General features: G+C 39.1%; 1 protein-coding gene across 4 annotated transcripts in view; it reads left to right on the forward strand.

Annotated features, from left to right (window-relative positions):
• Positions 1–19337, forward strand: part of HELZ (helicase with zinc finger) — a 135739-nt gene that overhangs the window by 53832 nt on the left and 62570 nt on the right. For 3 of the 4 annotated variants that reach the window (XM_030533979.1, XM_030533982.1, XM_030533980.1), the window contains 3 exons: positions 3238–3368; positions 7984–8163; positions 8705–8809. In XM_030533979.1, coding sequence (XP_030389839.1) covers positions 3238–3368; positions 7984–8163; positions 8705–8809 — 416 coding nt within the window. The remainder of the gene's footprint in view (positions 1–3237; positions 3369–7983; positions 8164–8704; positions 8810–19337) is intronic. The other variant, XM_030533981.1, reaches the window with a different exon arrangement.

Raw genomic sequence — 19337 nt, forward strand, 5'->3', positions numbered from 1 at the left:
GAGCATGTCTAGAGCATAGTTCCTGTACACCTCGTTATGAGATTTATCCAGTGACTGGTTCAGAAAATAATGTAAACATCCCCCAGAATAGTGCAACATCCAAATATTTGTATTACTATTTGTAAAATGTATGTTAAAATTAAAAATATATTAAATGTATATTTGTAAATGTAAAATGTATATAATATATAGCATTTGGTAGGCTCCCATCTTAAACTAACCAGGGCTATGGAAAAAGAGATTCCTTATTCAAGTAACTTCTGAAAATCTTTTTTTTTTTTTTTAAGTCGTTGCGTTTGCCTTGCTTAGTGAACTCCATAGTGAATGCTACGTAGCTTTAATATCACCTTTATCTCTTTTTAGATGGTTGGCTTTAGATTTTTGCATACAAATAAACAATAGGGATGAATATTACAAGTCTTTATATTGATTTTTAAGAGGTTTCCAACTTTTGGGCCAAATTCAGCCCTAGTATAAGTAGGCACTGCTCTATTGCCCTTAGTAGACTTACACCACTAAAACCAGGATTGGATTTGGCTTTTTTAGTAAATATTGGTATTGTTCATGTTACTATTCACAAATTGCCCTACAAGAATGTAGTGCTCAAAACAGATTCAACAGATTCCAGCCCCAATGAGCTTTCATTGTTAAAAGCCTAAGCTTGCATGCCCTAAATTGGAGTAATTGAAACATTGACAGTTGAGTTTGCAAGATTGAGCCCTAAATTATGAAGTGATTTCACAAGCAATTGCTAACACTGGGATATAACAGCTAATGAAGGATGAGGGTTACAGCAATAAGGTCACACTGTACTGTTAGTTGCTGATGCCTGCATTAGAGAAGTTCTGAGGTTTGGTTTTGATTGGGTTTTTATTCCACATGAGAGAGAATGTTATTAATTCAGAGGAATGATCAACCATTTTTTTTAGTGCTCAAATTGCTGTTTTGATTGTCACAAAGGATTTTTAATGTAACCATTAGGAGGGTTTTTTACTTAGTATATTAAGACTTTTAGATTCCATGTTATCTTAATTGAACACAACATTATCGTCTCAATTTCTGGTACTTCTTTATTTTTAGAATTTTCAGTTTGGGCTTTTGAGAAACTTCCGGCAAAGACAGATTTTTAAGAATGCCATCGGATTGATTGATGCCAGTTGAACTGCCTGGCTGTTAACCAGGGAGATTAAGCAATAGGATGGTCAAATATTATTGAGTTGTTAGAGCAGGAGTTGAGAGTTAATAGATCTGGGACCAAATTTTCTAGGGTAGTTGCATGGGTATAAATTTAGAGTGACTCCATTGACCTCTGTGGAATTTCTCCAGGTTTACATTGGGGTAAGCTCGAAGTTTGTCCCCTAATTTCTGTTTTCAGCTCTGTTGCAGACTCTGCTGTCTTGAGCAAGTCACCTCTCAGTCCCTCCGTTTTCTCATCTATAAAATGGGGAAGGTAGTACTGTCACGGAGTGTGGGGGGAGACTAGGTCCGGCACCTCCGGCTTCCTGCGATTCACCATGACTCTCAGCCAGCCAGTAAAACAGAAGGTTTATTTAGACGACAGGAACACAGTCCAAAACAGGTCTTGCCGGTACAGACAACAGAACCCCCTTTAGTTAGGTCCATCTGGGGTCCCCAGGGAGGCCACAGCCCTGCTGGTTGGGGCACCCCTCTCCATTTCCCAGCCAGTTCCATACTGAAACTCCCTCCAGCCTCTCACTCAGCCTCCTCCTGGCTCCTCCCTCAGCCTTTGTCCTTTTTCCAGTTTCCGGGGCAGAAGTGTTACCTGGCCTCTAACCCCCCTCCTGGGTTCTCAGGTTACATGCTCAGGTATGCTCCCTTCCCCAATGCAGGCTGTCCCAGCAAAACTCCCCTGCAACCTTCCCAGGTCAATACTCCCCACTCAGCATTCACATAACACATCAAGAACATTCCTACTTTGTCACAAGAACTTAACCCCCTTTTGTAAAGTGCTTTCAGCTCCTTGAATGAAGGTTTCCACAGAAGTACAAGTGTTATTAGTGCATGTTCCAATCAGTGTGTTTCTTGAGGAGTGCCCTTCTGTACAGGTTGAAACATGTTGACCACCAGTGTTGTCATGTTGGCCAACACACACGCATCTTGTAGTAAACCCCCATGAATGCTCTTATTGTCTAATCACTAAATGCTAACCAAAGTTGCCCTACAGTGATTACATGGCAATTTGCTTGTTACTATACTATGAAAAGCTATGCTTCCACATTGAGTAACAATCACAGCAACTATGGATTTATTTGTTCTCTTCTATTAGTGTGGTTTTGTGTCAAATTATTTCTATAGATTTCTATTTTAATCAAGATTTAATTCTTGTGTTCAATATTTTCATCAGGACCATTTGTTTCTGGAGAGATTAATAAATGTAAAATTAAAGCTATGTAGATTATAGTCTGGATCATTTTCATGAATTGTTTCCTCTTAAAAGCGACTTTTATCCATTTCTGTAATTTAAAATTTATCTCTTTATCTTTGCTTCTTTAGTAATGCAATTGGATAAATTCATTTTACCATTCATTGCTTAATTCTGGGTTTAATCACGGATGCCAACATGCTATGCTACCATTTCTGGCTTTGTACCTATATTTTGTTGTCATCATTCTTTATTTATTAACATGAAAACACCAGTAATTGGAAAGAAAGAACATGATTATATTAGTATGCAACTAATCTCAGAAATCATCTTTGCAAAGATTGTGAGGTATCTTGGAAGTCTTTGTAGTACAATGTAGTCAACAAGTTCATACTTTGAGAATGATTGATTGGGTACAGAGAGTATTTGGGTTTTGCCTCTCGGGAATATGTCATATAGGGGCATCTACTGGTCCATGAAAATTTCTGACCAGATCAAAGTTCCAGAGTAGCTTTTTGTAACCTGTTTTTCAGCTTCTGTTTTCAAACACAGTTTAAAAATATGCTTCTGAGTTCTGCAAGAGATTACTCAATTATTTCTAAAAGTATGATGAAATCCTTTCATAGTAGTCAAACACACAAATTATACTACAGAGAAATCATCTGTTTCTCTGTGATTGTTCAAAATGGGCTTAAGCAAGTTAACTTTATTTTTAATCTTTTGATCCCATTATGCTTGCTTGAGTTTTTCTGAAGTTCAGTATAATTTGTTGAAAGATAAAATTGAAGTAAAAAGAGTCCTCTTAATTAAATATTTTCTGGTACATCTATTCATTCATTCATTTTGTACTGTAGGTTGAACTTCAGTTTCAGTTAAATCGCTTACCCCTCTGTGAAATGCATTATGCCTTGGACAGGATCAAGGACAACAGTATTTTGTTTCCAGATGTCCGCATGACTCCCACCATACCCTGGAGCCCCAACAGGTACAAAAATACAAACACTTGCATATCAAAGCTGGTATGTTAATTCTGTTTTGAATTCCTTATAACTGATGACTCAGATACACTTCCTGTTTAAGGGTACATCTTTGTTCTTCATGAATGTTGAAGGTGGTTCAGGGAAGGGAGTTGAACTGTTTTAAACAGAAAATGAAAACAGACTCTTTTAGGATTATGACTGGTAGATCACTTTTCCCTGTTCTCCTCAAAGCAGACATGTACTGCAATTAGATCGTAGCTTTAGAAGACCAAAGCATATTATTATTATTTCCTATTTCTTTAGCCCTCTGGTATAAGTGTGGATAGTGCTTTATAGAGAAATAAAAGTACAGGTTCCTGTCCCAAGGGACTTACAATATACAGGCCTAAACTTGCAAGTTTGCACTTGCATGAGTAGTCCTATAAACTTGGTAATGGCACTACTTATGTGAGTTTTCAGGATCAGGCTCAGAGTTAGATGTGGCACTGCAGTGTCTGGCCAACAAAGATGTGATAGTAAGTATGGGAAGCACCAGCACCGCACTGCCAAACTGTTGTGAGATCTTCTGTGTCCTCATTTTGTTGGTTGCTTTTCTGAAATGTAAAACCTGTAGATTGTATTAATAGTTCTGAGGAAGCCAAATCTGGCACAAGTGCAGGAGTGGTAGAGTCAAGGTCAGAATGGGAATGATAACTGAAAGAAGAGACTTTTATGCAGGGACCTGATGGTGGCAAGAGTGAAGCTTTGTGGCTCATAGACTTTAAAGCCGGAAGGGACCATCTTGATCTTCTAGTCTCATGATTACACCTTGCAGACCACAGAACCTTGCCCACCCACTCCTGTAGTAGACCCATAACCTGTCGCTGAGTTACTGAAGTCCTCAAATCATGATTTAAAGACTTGAAGGTACAGAGAATCCACCATTTACACTAGTTTAAACCTGAAAGTGACTTGCGCCACATGCTGCAGAGGAAGGCGAAACCCTCCCAGGGACTCTGCCAATCTGACCCGGGGGAAAATTCCTTCCCAACCCCAGATATGGTGGTCAATTGGACCCTGAGCACAGGACCAACGGATTATGGTAGATATTCTAGGTGTAGAGGGAGAAGTGAAAAAAGTCATGAAGTTACTCTAGTGAGACTAAGACCTGGGAAGTGATGAGGCATGCTAAATTGATAATACTCAGCATGAACAGGGGAGTTGTTCAGAACCTTGAAGGCGAGAATGAAGAATGTGATTGTGATGGAGAGTAGATCAGAAGCTCGCCCAGGGATTCAAGGGAAGGACGTGGCCAGAACGTTGGGCAAAGAAGGTGATGTTAGTTGCAGCCTTTGGATAAATTAGAATGCAGTAATGGGAAGAATGTGGAAACCAGAGAAGACAATGGGTGGCTGTAGTAGCACAGGTGAGAGATGATTGGTGCAGGGACCAAGGCTTTAGTTATAGAGATAGAAAGGGATGGATTTTGGAGAGAGCCTGCTACAAAGCCTACTAAATTCAAGGGAATCTTTCCATTGACTTCAACTGAGCTTTGGTTCACGGCCATAAAGAACAGAAAGGGTTTAGCAACAAGCCTGGGTGTGGGAGAACAGGATAGAGAAAAGGCAGAAATGTAATTAAGATAAAATTTTACATTTTCCATATTTTTTGTTAAGAATCTTTGTTCTGTCTGTAACAGAAACTAAATTACTGTTCTGTTCTTAAGTTAGTCTTTATATTGCTAGTATGCACATGATTTAATTACGTTTAACAAATTTGGTATAAGTAAATATTGGAAACATTATTGATGTCAAGAAGCTGTCTGTCATCAAGCACTATGTAAATTAGTTCTACCAATAAAACAATATCTATGCAGCACAATGTGAATTATATTCAGAACATAGTAATAAAATATTTCATTCAGAATGTATATTTGTTTTATTTTGTTGTAAAAATCATCAGCAGCAGCAGAGTGACCTGACTGCCTGATAAGAATTCCAAACTTATGATTCTAATACAGCACAGCTCCTGACTCAGGGTTTATGAACGGTCTCTCACTTAAAATGATATTACAGTTTTTGTCCTCTATCTCAGAGATTAAATTTTGTAAACTCTAAAACCAGAGTAGCTGAAGGATAAAGTGTGAAATTAATTGAAAGTGATGTGAAGAAGCATGGGTCTCAAAAAGGCTATTAAATGGACTTTTTGACTAAACATTGATTTGCCAGAGAGAAGTCCATGAATTTTTTGGCAAATAAATGAAGAAAATTAATTTTTTCAAATTAAGGGAAAAAATCATCACAGTTGAAGGTTTTAGGTACCTTTTATAGAAATGTTCTTGTGAAAAAAATTATTATTCCTGAGTGGGAAGTGTGTTAGTATGAATTCATACACAATCATGTTGACACTTTGGTTTTTGGCTTCTTTCCCCAGCACTGCACACTTTCATTGTTTCTTACATTGGAGGACATTTTCAAAGACGTATGTAGGCACCCATTTCTCACTCAGTAGGAATTCAGTGCTCAACTGCCACTTGTGCCTTTAAAAATCTCTCCCTATAGCTCTGTAGTACATTGGCTCTAAAGCCCCCGTGAGATGGTCAGAAATGAAACAATGGGATCAGAGTTGAATTTTGAGGGCATGTTGTGCATTGCCACTTACAGATAAGAAGAAAAAAATCTGCTGTTGCACCTGTACAGTAGTAAAATTTCAAGATATGCTATGCTGTGTGCCACTTAACTGAGCTGGATTACAGTCTCCAAGTTTTTGCATTCAGTCTAAAGAGAGACTTGAATACTGAATTGTTAATGCAGTTTGTAAGATGCTGTTCTCAAAATATTCTTAAGGTTTCAGGAATTGCTGTAAAATAGCAAATGTTGCGTCATATCATTTTCCATCTGATTTGTGACTATTTATTGTTGGTGAAGATACACGAAGCAGAAAGAAAATGGCTCTATTTTTGCATACCAGGCCAGCATACTTCGATAGCATAAATCAGAGCATACTTGTGACATCAGTATTTATAACATGAGAAAATAGTTTTGTATGGTGGGTAATCCATTTTTAGGTACTTGTTACGTAGCAAACTTTCGCCTACTGCATTGATTATATGTATGTAAATGTAATGCTGGAACTTTTCATTTATCTGTGAAATGGTCATTAAGACTGGCTTTATTTTGAAACATTTTGATTGTTTTTTCTTATTTTCTTAGCTAATTTTTAAAGCTTTTTCCTGTTTTAAAATTACAGTTCAAAGGCTTTATTTTTTCTTTCATCCTAAATAATCCCATGTAATCTTATCCATTTATATAATTATAAAATACTTTTTCTTGTTAGTGTAATTTTGTTAAGTAGTCCACATTTTTATCAGACTTCTTTGATTTCTGTGAGCTAAGTGTTACGGATCTTTATTCAGGGAGGATTTAATTACTTTGGCCTAAATCTTATATAAGTTAGTAGAGTCATGTCAGAGGTGAATTTGGCCCAATATCTTTATCTTTCTAGTGCAGAATTTTTCCGACATGCTCTGGGGAGGCAGATGCTTTACTTGTGTAAATAATTGCAGCTCAACTGAAGTCAATGGAGTTATGACAATTTACACCATAGGATCTGGCCTGTTATCTTTTCTTGACTGACTCAAACTGTCTTCGCCTGTAGTTTTTCTTCTATTTTTTACATCCTATCATCTTTCCACTAATTCTTAGGTTCTTCAGTCATCTAGTTGTTCATAGCAGTCTTATGAGTTAGAAATTCAGTTAATTCCCTCTTGGTTTTACCCCATACCACTACCCAACACAAGTTGTCCAGGCCCAGAAGAATTATAATGTAAGTAGCAAGACAGATCACATTACAAAAGTATGGCCATATGTGCAAAGTGACAGGTGTTTCTTACTATGTATACCTACTTTTAAATCTGTCAGTGAGAATATTAAAAACTGCATATAGAAATCCTTAGCCTCTTATGTTCATTGGAACTTTCCTAAAGTAACTTCCTGTTTAAATGCGGATACCCTTAACCCAGTTATAGTACCAGTACTTTTTTTTAGACTTCAGATGCTTTTTTCTTATGGTAAAGAACGATAGTGAAGAAAAGCCTTCAATTAACTGGGTAGCTGTAAGTTCTCTGTGTTATTTTTTGCAGTTCTTCTTAGTTCAGCTATACCAAGCTTGAATGTCTGTATTTCATCATATATAATGGTGACTTGTTTAAATTGACATCATCCATAATTCTACTGAAAACATGGTTAATAAGTATTGTTTGGCTGATTAATGACAATAGAAGATGTAATTTGTGTGTCCATTTAATCATATTGTCTTTGTGGTGGTGAAGTGTACACTGTATCCAAAATGTATACTCCAGAAGTTAATTATTATCAGTTTAGCCAATGTAAGTCATGCAATGGTTAGTCTGCTTTTGAGTAATTTACTGATTTATCATGAACTTTACCAGAGCTTTGTGATAACAGCATATGGTTGTTTAGTTGTTGGAATACCATATGATTTTGTTAAACTGCCTCAAAATGATACAGTTGATAACGTAATATTTTTAATTGAAGTCTTTTTTATATGCTATACAGTTTTATTTCTAATTGACTTTAGATTGCTGCTGCTTGTACAAACAGTCTTGCTTTCTTTGTACAGACAATGGGATGAGCAGTTGGACCCTCGACTAAATGCAAAGCAGAAAGAGGCTGTTCTGGCTATCACAACTCCACTTTCGATACAACTGCCTCCTGTTCTTATCATCGGTCCCTATGGGACAGGCAAAACGTTCACTCTGGCTCAGGCAGTCAAGCACATACTCCAACAGCAGGATACTAGGTGAGCTGGGACACGAGAGAGACCGAGCAACATAGTTTATTAGAAATGAAATGCTTCTTTTTTTTACTTAAATGTAAGTGAAAGTTAGCAGTACAGGATTTCCATCCATCTCAAAAAAAACCCATCCATCATTGTTTTGAATAGATATTAAGAAAGTAATGTTATAGTCTTAAAATATATTCTCCCATTTAGAAAAAAAATCAATACAATTGGCATGATGTAGAATAAATGCCTTTCACTTGGTGTGGAAAGCTGTGGGGTGTGTTAGACAATAAAGGCTATGTTTTATTTAAGATCTAGGTTAGATGAATAATCAGAAAATACTTTTTAAAAGTTGTATTTAAAGGTTAAATCTTTTCCTATCTGGAAAAAGTGAGTTAAGGGGCATCATTGAATTATGAAACTTGGGCTAGGCCAGCGACTAGTTTCATTGAGGGAAATGTGCAGGAAAGATGGCCACTGTTTCCTTTTTTTTGTATTCTACTGCTTTGAATTGTTTTCTGTTTCTTCATTGCTTTTTTATTTGCACCATTTATTCCAGCAGGATTCTCATTTGCACCCATTCTAATAGTGCTGCTGATCTCTACATAAAGGATTATTTACATCCATATGTAGAAGCAGGCAATCCCCAGGCGAGACCTCTCAGGTATTCTTTAAGGTTTATTATGTCTCTGTAAAATCCTATTCTTAAGAAAAGATGTCTATAAAAAAAGGTTAAAGAACTGTTAACACTTAAAAGCACATTGGCATGTAACAGCAGTGCTTTAGTCTGTTTAAAAGGAATATGGATAAAATGGAAAGTGAAGCGTATTGTCCGTGTGATTTTGTTTCATGTGTTAAATAAAGATAAAGACATCCTTTTTTAAGCTATTATTATTTCTATTGATAAATGTGTCTTTCCTAGCTGAGCAAACTTTTGATATGCTCCTCTAAAAGCTACTATGATAAAATAAAATGGAGATTAATTGGATTGTACTTTGAAAAAGATTTTGGCACACCTTTACCATGGTAATTTGGAAACAGGGGCTACTCACATGTCTTTTTGAAGCAATCTCTTGATGTCATAGAAGCTGTATATTTAGAGAATCATGTGAAATTAGTTTGGCCTCTTTTAAAAGGGCAGTTTGAAGTAATTTGTATATGTGAATAACTGTGCTTGACATGAGTGTCTTGGGGGAACTAGCTAAGGAAAAAAATATGGGGAAGAGGATTTAAACTTGCAGTAAGACAATGAGGAGGAATTCAGTTATTGGCAGAGGAAAGTCCTCTGGAAGATGTTGCTAAGTGATCATGCTGTATAATATACTGTCAGTGTGGTATATTTTCATCTGAAAGTGTGGGAATTTATGTGCATGATTCTCTGAGCATCAAGATGTGAATACACCATATTAACTTGCATTTTACCTTACATTAAGGTGCTACCATATAACTTCTAAACTGTGCAACCTCATTGAAGTCAGTAGGGTTGCGCAGAGGGGGCCAGATCCACACCTGGTGTGAATTGTCATAGCTCTGTTGACATGGTTTCAGTAATGACAATTTAAACAAGTTGAGAATCTGGCCCAGGGTATCTACATAAAGGCAGATGCACATATTTATTGTGGTTTCTTTTTAAAGCTACCTCAGAGGCGACTACACCTTAGGAATGTCTTATAATGCACTTTGTAAAGCACTTTGGGATGAAAGGCATTGTGTGCATCCTGTACTGTTGTTGTTAGTGGGGATGGAAGGAAATACTCTCCCTCTTTTCAATGACCGTATGTAGTCATTGTGATTTATGTGATTTAACATTGTAAAAGAGTGCTGTGTGAGTTGTAAGAACATTCGCTTTATGCTATAGGAGCCAAATTTTGGCCTCTTTCTGGGCACAGGGCTCCCATTCACTTCCCATTCAACTTTTCAGTCTGACTCTCAAAAGTATATGTCAATTGGTACAAAAAATTATCTTTTTTCATAGTAAAGTTAATACACGACTCTTTCAAGAGGCAATTTTATATTCTTTCAACTGCAATTCAAATATTACTTGTTATAAAAAGTCATTAAACATTTTAATTTGAATATAATTGGCACTGGATTTTGATTACTTCAGAAAGTTTTGCTGTAGTTTGTCAGTGACAGTATACAAATAATTATTTTCCTCTTATGATGATTTCCTCCTTTTAAAAAAATGAAAGCAGCACAGATTTTCCCTTTTTTTTTTGTCTTTTATACATTTCTTGACTTCTTAAAAAATTTGCTTTTAAAAAGTACTATAGGTTATTAAGCAGCTAATTGTGAAAATCAGCATAATTAAATAGAAGGGGTGTTATAGCATCGGTAGTTGCACTGGAATGAAAGAGAGAGCTATTCCAGACTCCCAAAATAAAACCACATTAGTCGTATCACTTCACTGCACAGTTGGATATTTAAGGAGCTAGATTATGACATCTCTAATCATAGCAGAAGCCAACACTGGAACATCATGAGTGGTTGTGGACTTTCCGCTGGAATTATCTTGCTATTAGGCTGCTGATCGGTCTGGTAGCCTTAAAATTCCACTCATTCCTCAGAGGTATCTATTTTAACAGGAGTTCAGTGGAATTCACCCCAGTGGGCAGGAAATTGCCTGCAGTACACATGGAATGTTCTGATGTGAGACTTTATGCAGGCCATTGTGAATGGTTTAATTTTCAGTTGCTTTGGATGCTGATAAGTTTACTTCTTATGTAGAAGAACATGCATCTTGCTTGACCCATACAGACATAAGGACCCCATTCAGCTGTTGTGCTTTGTAAGAAATCAAAAGACTATCTACTCAGATATTTTTTCAAGGCTTCTGTAGCTCAAAAGATAAACACATTGTTTTGGTGTTTAGCCTTAAGGTATGGGGCATGTGGTGTTAATGGGACATGTGGTGTAATAGGCATCAGTACTTGCAGACTAACAGGGCCGTCCTTAGCCATACGCGAAGTACGCAGCTGCATAGGGCACCAGGAAATTTGGGGCACCAAATTTCCTGGTACCCTGTGCAGCTGCATGCTGCTCCAGCCCCTGCTCTGGCTCTTCCCCAGGGCCCCCACCCCTGCTCCGCTCCGCCTCACCCCACCTCTTCCTGCCCCTGTCCAAACCCGCCCCCACTCCCCTGAGCTCTGCAGCAGGGCCAGGGCTGCACTCACCAGTGGCAGGAGTGCAGCGACCTAGCCCCAGCCACGCTGCTGGTGAGTGCTTGGGGGTAGTTCCCATCTGCCCCCCAAGCCAGTCCCGCTCCCCCTGTGGAGGCCTGGGGCCTGCTCTCCCTCCCACCCCATGGAGGCCTAGGGCCACCCCCCCCCACTCCCCACGGTGGGGCTGCATAGGGCCCCAGAATAGCTAGGGACGGCCTTGAGACTAAATGCCTGTCAAAGTCCATGCATAAGAGCTAAAAATAGCAATGCCAATTGGCTCCCTAAAGTTGTCATTTGCACTTGCATACCAATGGCATTCAGGTTCCACCTACTGTGCAAAGTATGTTTTCTTTTAATTTATTTAATCTCTTGGTTTCTGTAGAAAACTGGCCAAATCCCAGTGTTCTAAATATATTACACACACATGTTTTTGTATTTAATTTCTGCTTGGGGAAGTGGGTATTGTGAAAAATAAACTGGCTTAGTGGACAGAGCATTGGACTGGTACTCAGGAAACCTGGTTTCTATTTCTAACTCTACCCCTAGATTGCTCAATGACACTGGGCAAGTCTTTTCACTTCTGTGCTGTTTCCCCATGTATAAAATGGAGATGATGGTACTTACCTCCTTTGTATAGGGCTTTGAGATCTACTGATGAAAAGTGCTATATAAGTGCTTGATATTATTGTTAGTTATTGCTGTAGTCTGAAATTGTTGGTGATGAAAAAGATTCCTCTGTTCAGAGGAACATTATACAAATTACCAAGCTATTGTTTGTAGTACCATTGGCTTTTGTTGCACAGTAAATTAGTGTTTTGTTATCCAATTACGTGAACTAGTCTAGCATGCAGTGTGTTGTTCACAACTGATAGCTAGAGATGACAAATTGATTTTTAATAATTGATATGAATCTCTGAGTTAAATGATTGTATTCTTAGACAGTTATTACAGATTATGAAATCAATCTCTGACAGTTTAATAGCTGAATAGTGTCGAAACAGGATGGGACGTATTCACCATTACCAGTGGGATTTCAGCTAGTTTTCTGGTGTGGCAAAGGAATTCTGGGTTATAGCTTCTGAGATGGATCTGTTGCCTTTCTGTGGAAACCTTGTGCAGAGGTTTTGCATCCATCAGTGAAGGGGTTGATTAATGGTTACTTTCAGGAGGGCAAGGTGCCAGCAGTTAAGCCCACAGTAGTTAGGCCCATACTTAAGAAGCTATCACTTAATATTAATATTCTTGCCAGTTATTGCCCAGTCTTGAATATTTGCTTTTTTGGGGAAGGTTGTTGAGACATTTTTGATGAGACAACTGTAGCTTTGACTCTTCATATTTCTTTGAGTTCCTTTAATCTGTTTTTAGAGCTTGGCATGGTACAAAGAAAGCATTTTATTTCTTTGGTGGATGATCCCATTCTAGCATTGAGAAAGGGCAAGTGTCTCTACTGAGTATATTGGATCCGTCAGGTATCTTTTTTATATTATGGATCAGGAGGTGTTTTGCTGAGCAGTCTGGATAGGAGGGGCTGTTCTTCAGTTGTTAAGATAATTGCCCCACCAGCAGTACATTTTATGTTTTCATAACTACTCTAATTAGAGTAAAGAAGACTAAGTCCTTTGCTTGCTTCTTTTATTCTGTCTGTCATGATGAAATTTTTCAATTAAAATCATTGCCATTAGTTTAAGTAGTGCCAGAAGCCTTTTTCTATATTCTAGGAAAATATCAAGTGAAGCAGAATCAGTTAAGTGTCAAGGCTGGAAATGGTACTTACAGTGATTGATGTGTTTATAGATGGCTGAACAGTTTGCTTTAGGTTTTCTTTTATTTGCTATACAAGTGATGAAACGGCTGAATATTATCTTTACTAAGAATGTTTCTGTAGATTAGTTGGGATGACAGTAACATTTATTTTCAACGAAAAGATGACTTAATATTTGCTAAGCAGTGACACTTGCATAATCATTTTTGTATGCATATATTTTGTGGTTTAGGTTATCTATAAAGTAAATAAATTACTCCATCAATGGTGTAGTGCTTGACGTCGTAGAATTTTTAAAGTTTTGAATACTCTGCTTTAAATTCAACTGCATTATCTAATAAAATTATGTTTTGGTTATTTACTGCACCTTCAAAGCAAAACTATAGTAAATACATGATAGTATGATGTGATAAAAAGGATGATAGCTTTATTATTGATGTATAGCGAAGCTTAAGATATTATGTAGATCACCACAAAGGAGTACAATGAAAACTTTTACTGCACACTATGTTGTTGTTGTTGTTATTTCTTACTTATTTTGTTTTTTTGTATTGTGGTAATGTCCAAAGACCCCCTTCGGTATAGGGTCCCCAGAGTGCAAGGCTTCAGGAGATATAAAATTTATAAAAAATAAATCCTTCAGTACAATTCCATAGAATCTGAATTAAAATAAACATTGACTGTGTTAGAAAACAGGTCATTTACATAATTGGTTATAAGCAGTAAGGAGAACATTAGCAAGCTAAAACAAAAAAATCATGCTAAACAACACGCAACACCCATTAGCATTCTGTTCCCTGGAGACGCCTTAAGCTCTGCATGTTAAATGGATGTTAAACGTTCTCACTGATTAATATACAGACGATAATGTGATTTCAGATTAATTTTACAGTATCATAACTAGAAAGGGAAGGGTAACAACTCTCCTGTAAGACCAGGGGTCAGCAACCTCTAGCATGCGGCTCGCCAGGGTAAGCACCCTTGCGGGCTGGGCCAGTTTGTTTACCTGCCGCTTTGGCAAGTTCGGCCGATTGTGGCTTCCACTGGCTGCAGTTCGCCATCCCAGGCCAACAAGGGTTGTGGGAAGTCGCAGCCAGTACGCCTCTTGGCCTGTGGCGCTTTCCTGTGCCCCCATTCGCCTGGGACGGCAAACCGCGGCCAGTGGGAGCCACGATCTGCCGAACTTGCCAAAGCACCAGGTAAACAAACTGGCCCAGCCTGCCAGGGTGCTTACCCTGGCGAGCCGCATGCCAGAGGTTGCCGACCCCTACTGTAGACAATACTATAAAATTCCTCCTGGCCAGAGGCACCAAAATCCTTTTACCTATAAAGGGTTAAGAAGTTCAGGTAACCTGGCTGACACCTGACCCAAAGGACCAATAAGGGAACAAGATACTTTCAAATCTTGGATGGGGGAGGCTTTTGTTTGTGCGCTCTTTCTTTTTGGGTGTGTTTGCTCTTGGGACTAAGAGGGACCAGACATCAATCCATGTTCGCCAAATCTTTCTCCACAAGTCACTCATATTTCAGACTTGTAAGTAACAGCCAGGCAAGGCGTGTTAGTTTTATCTTTGTTTTCTCAACTTGTAAATATTCCTTTGCTAGAGGGTTTTCGTCTGTTTGCTGTAACTTTGAACCTAAGGCTAGAGGGGGTTCCCCTGGGCTCTTTGAATCTGATTACCCTGTAAAGTTATTTTCTATCCTGATTTTACAGAGATGAAGTTTACCTTTTCTTTTAATAAAATTCCTCTTCTAAGAAAGAACCTGACAGATTTTTCAGTGTTTTAAGATCCAAGGATTTGGATCTGTGTTCACCAGGACTAATTGGTGAGGAGATTACCAAGCCTTTCCAGGGAAAGGGAGTGTAGAGGCTTGGGGGGATATTTCTCATGCCTACCCAGGAAAAGGGGTGGAAGGGCTTGGGGGGATATTTTTGGGGAAGAGGAACTCTAGATAGTCCTTTCCCTGTTTCTTGTTAAATCACTTGGTGGTGGCAGAGTACCAGGTTTTAACCTAAGCTGGTAGAAATAAGCTTAGGGGGCTTTCATGTGGGTCCCCACATCTGTACCCTAGAGTTCAGAGTGGGGAAGGAATCTTGACATACAGTGAATACAATTTTATATTAAATGCATCACCTTACCTTAATGTAATATTAAGTTTACACTGGGAATTGTTCGACTAAACTGCTGCACTTGTGTGGAGTCCCATTGACTTCTGCTTTAATCACTGAAACGTTAGGATGTGCAAAAGTTGAGGGTCTCTTAATAACATTAGCTCACCAATGTTAGATATGTAGGGGGCCAGTTTTATTCATGCAACTTCACTGAAGAGATAACTCAGATTATAGCTTGAGTCCTCCCCACAAAACCTTTTGCTTTGAATCTGATGCTTTTAACTTGAGGTAGTGGCCAATTAGTGGGATAGACTACAGTTCGACTGAGCACAACTCATTACCTGCTAAAACAGTCACTTTTTGCGGCTCGAGTCTTATTTTGGAGTGTGGCTGCTCTCACTCGCGCTAGGCTTACTCAAGAGGAGTTAACTGGAGCGTAGGTAGATAACTAACTTCATAGCAAAGATGTAGTCTCAGTCATTTGTAGCTGAATGTGTGTATCTAAGGTCAGAATGGTGCCCATTGTACATTAGCTCAGTGTATAAAATACATATTTTAAAAATAACTAATGAGCTGGAATATTCCATATGTGTAGGGTAGGTGTGTTAAGATGACTGAGAGCCTAAGCTTTGTTTTTTTCTTCCTAATGTTTGAGTGTTAAAAATTGTAACTTGAGTTTTACACTATACAGATCTGCCTTTAATTTCCCAATTGTTTACATGGAAAAAAAATTAAAGAAATCATCCCTCTACTGGTTTTGCTTTGTACTGTCATAGTTACAAAGACAAAAATGTAAAGAGCTGAGACCAAGCATGGGAAATTGTAGCTCAGGATGGATTTTTTTCCAGGAAATTATGAGGTGATAGCAAGAGTTTATATCAGAGATGTCAGCATAACTTTAAGTATAGTTTTCAGTATGAAACGAATGCTGTAATAATCCCATTCCACACCAATTTTGCACTCTTTGTTACACCTTAAAGTAAGGAATAAATAGGTTTGTTCTATGTGATATGGAGGCAGAGAGATGTTGTAGGTAAGGCAGCATGATTTGGGAAGCTGTGGAGGAAAGAGATGAGAAAATAATATGGTAAGGGAAATACTGTTTAATAATATATTCAGAAAGCCTCTGTAGGAGGAATCTATAGGAATGTGAAGGAATTCAGATATAATTATGTGTGAGAATGAGAGAAAACTGAATAACACGATATTTTAGATAGAAACAGATTGTGCATTATGATTGAACCTGCCCTGACTTAAAGTAGATCCTTCAATCCCCTGCTAGAGGTCAGAGAATTTCTTTTCTTCTCTCTTCTCTCTGATATCGTTTGAGTCCATCCTTTCAGCTGTAGAGGTTGGACCTGCTCTTTCTGGAGATTTTTAGCATTGATGGAGCGTAGGCTTAAAGCGGTCACTAATGAAAATTTACTTATCTGCTAATTTTCTTTCTTACATATAATCTCTTCTCTAACCTTCAGAGACAGAGGGCAGTTAATGTGCGTTCACACGTGTGATGCGAAGACTGTTGGGTATGCCTGCTTGGCAAGCCACCAACAGAATTTTTCCAAAGCTGAAAGGTGTTAATGAACAGCCGCCACCACCAAGGAGTCCGGCGGGGGTGGGTGAACAAATATTCGTAGCCCTTGGAGGGCACAAAGTACTCTCTCGACTCCTTTAGCTGTAGGAGTCAGAGAGGATAGTTTTTGCCAGAGTGTTTTTGTTCTCCTGAATGGTCTTTATCAGGGAATAAAATGTCCCACCATTGGGTTTGACGTGTCGGAGACCTCTTTGATCTGCATCCTGAGGTTTGGAGCGACCCACCTCAGAAGTTCAAGGTGGGCTCTGCTGTCAGGAAGGGGAGGCCCCGCAGATGTTGCTGCCACTGGCTCATCTGGAGACGATGAGGAGCCCAAACATGGGAGGGCCCCTCCTGCCCATCCGGCTCCTCAAAATGCCACAGATCCACCTCCAAATTGGAGTCCTCCTCAGTGCTGGCTGTGGTACTGGCCACAGCACCGGGCACAGTACCTTCCATGATACTGATCATAGTGGTGGCTGATGTTCAAGAGAGATCCCTGGCCCTAGACTCAGTTCTCTCAGAAGCGACCAAAAAGGAGCATTCCTAGGCGTACCCTTAGGACTGGTAGTAAGCCCACAGGGTCCAGATGGGCCCACTGAGTCGGCATCTGAGTCGGTACTTGCCATTGTGGTGTCCATAGTACCAGGAAGAAAGTTTGAGTCATCCCAGCTGTCTGAGAGTGCCGGCGGCTACGGTGCCAGCTTCTCCGGGGACACCTATGAGTCCATGTCCGATTCAGACTCCGATGAGTCCGCACGCAGAGACTATGGTGACGCCGTGCTCGTTGTTGCCAGGATCAGTGCTGAGGTGATGGAAACCATTGCAGAGTTATAGCCGGCTTGCCCCGGACTGCACCGATGGCCTCTGTGACGTATGGGGAAAGTTACTGGCAAAAGATGGAGTCTTAGATCACGTGTCCTTTTCGTGTCCTTATATGCCCTGCTGCATCATGGGGCAGCCATTGCCTCAGTGCTCTATGAAACGTCTCCTGGAGGGACTCACTGGGTGGATTGAATCTCTTCAGTGGCCCAGCACAGGAATGGCTGGTCTGGATGTAAATTTGCCTTGTGGGTGTCACTCAAGAACAAAACAACACATAGCCAATATTCATGACTTCACATACAATGATGATACACGAATTTAAACAAGGTAGTTATACTTAACAGATTATATCTTACGTGACCTGTTTCATACAAGATTTATTGCCATTTTGTAACATTGGTGACTGAATTAGTACAACTAGTTATCTTCCATTTTATACAGCATCACAGCTTATTTTTATCTCTGAGCTGAAGCTGTTCATAATGAGACTGTTCAGAGTTCTCTGGGTGATGAATTCTGCTTTCTGGAATAAAGAGGTGTCAATCAGCGTATCCTCCCACAGGGCTAGATGTGCATGGGCTTTTTGCAAAGAACAGCAGAGGGGTTGATGGGGAGTGACTAGGATTTAAGTTGGAGATCCTCTTATCTGAAAGGGATGTGAAAAAGCAGCAGCACTCAGCTGTTCAGAAAGGAGATCGACGTTGGGCGCTCCAAAGCAGTGCTCATTTACCCTTTCCCAGGTAGAAAAGATGAGAGGATCCTCCTTTCTAGAGCCTGAGTTGAAATGAAGTTCCCTTCTGCTTATCCCAGAGGTTTGTTTCTTGAGACCTAAGCCCTATTCCTGACCCATTCACTTAGGTGCTTTTGAAAATTTACCCTAGGAAGTTAGTTATTTTACAGTTAGCCTGTTGGCCCTGCTCACTCAAACAATTTGATAGAAATTCAGCCACAACAGTATAATGTGGAGGAACAGAAGAAAATAAGCAGGTGAACATTGAACAGACATATTAGGCTAAATTCTCTGCTAGTGTAACTCTGAAGCCAATGGAGAGTTAGATTAGCAGAGAATTTGATCCACTCGCTGTACTTTTTATCAGTAGACCTCGACAAAAGTAAATGCTTTTTCTGGAACATACTGGTGTCAGATTAGAAAAATAACTTAAATGGATTTCATTGTAATTGCAGGTTATCCCCAAAATGCTTTTTAAAGTGGCATTAGAAAATACTGCAACATGTACAGTGCCGTATTCTGAAAAGGGATGGATCCCTGCTGTGAGATTTTGCAGATTTTCTGTTACAAAGTACTAGTAGCTTGACAGAGATTACTGTGTAAATTTTCCATGCTTTTTTCAGTTTCACCGTGTATTTCCTACGGTTTTCACTGCATGAAGTATATTCTAGTTCTGTGCAAAGATAGGTCAGCCTGAGCCACAATGTTCAGATTTGAATTTCCTCTTAATTTAGGTGTTTTGTTTGGGCTCTTGACATAATGTGCTTGAATTCTCAGCTAGCTGGCCAAACCTACCTTTCCATGGCCACAATTTAAACCCACATCATTTTCACTTGTAACTTTGCTCAAGCAAAATCAGTTTCAGGCACAAATTTGAGTACCTGCCTTTGTAATTGCCTGATAGTACCTGCAGTCAGATACTTACAAGTGCAAGTATTCAAATTTGTGGAATCAAAAATGTATACTCTAGCTTAACCAGATGTTGTGGGCTTGATGCAGGAATTACTGGGTGAAATTCTCTGGCCTTT

Source organism: Gopherus evgoodei, chromosome 15 (assembly GCF_007399415.2).
Source record: "Gopherus evgoodei ecotype Sinaloan lineage chromosome 15, rGopEvg1_v1.p, whole genome shotgun sequence".
Classification (NCBI taxonomy): domain Eukaryota; kingdom Metazoa; phylum Chordata; order Testudines; family Testudinidae; genus Gopherus; species Gopherus evgoodei.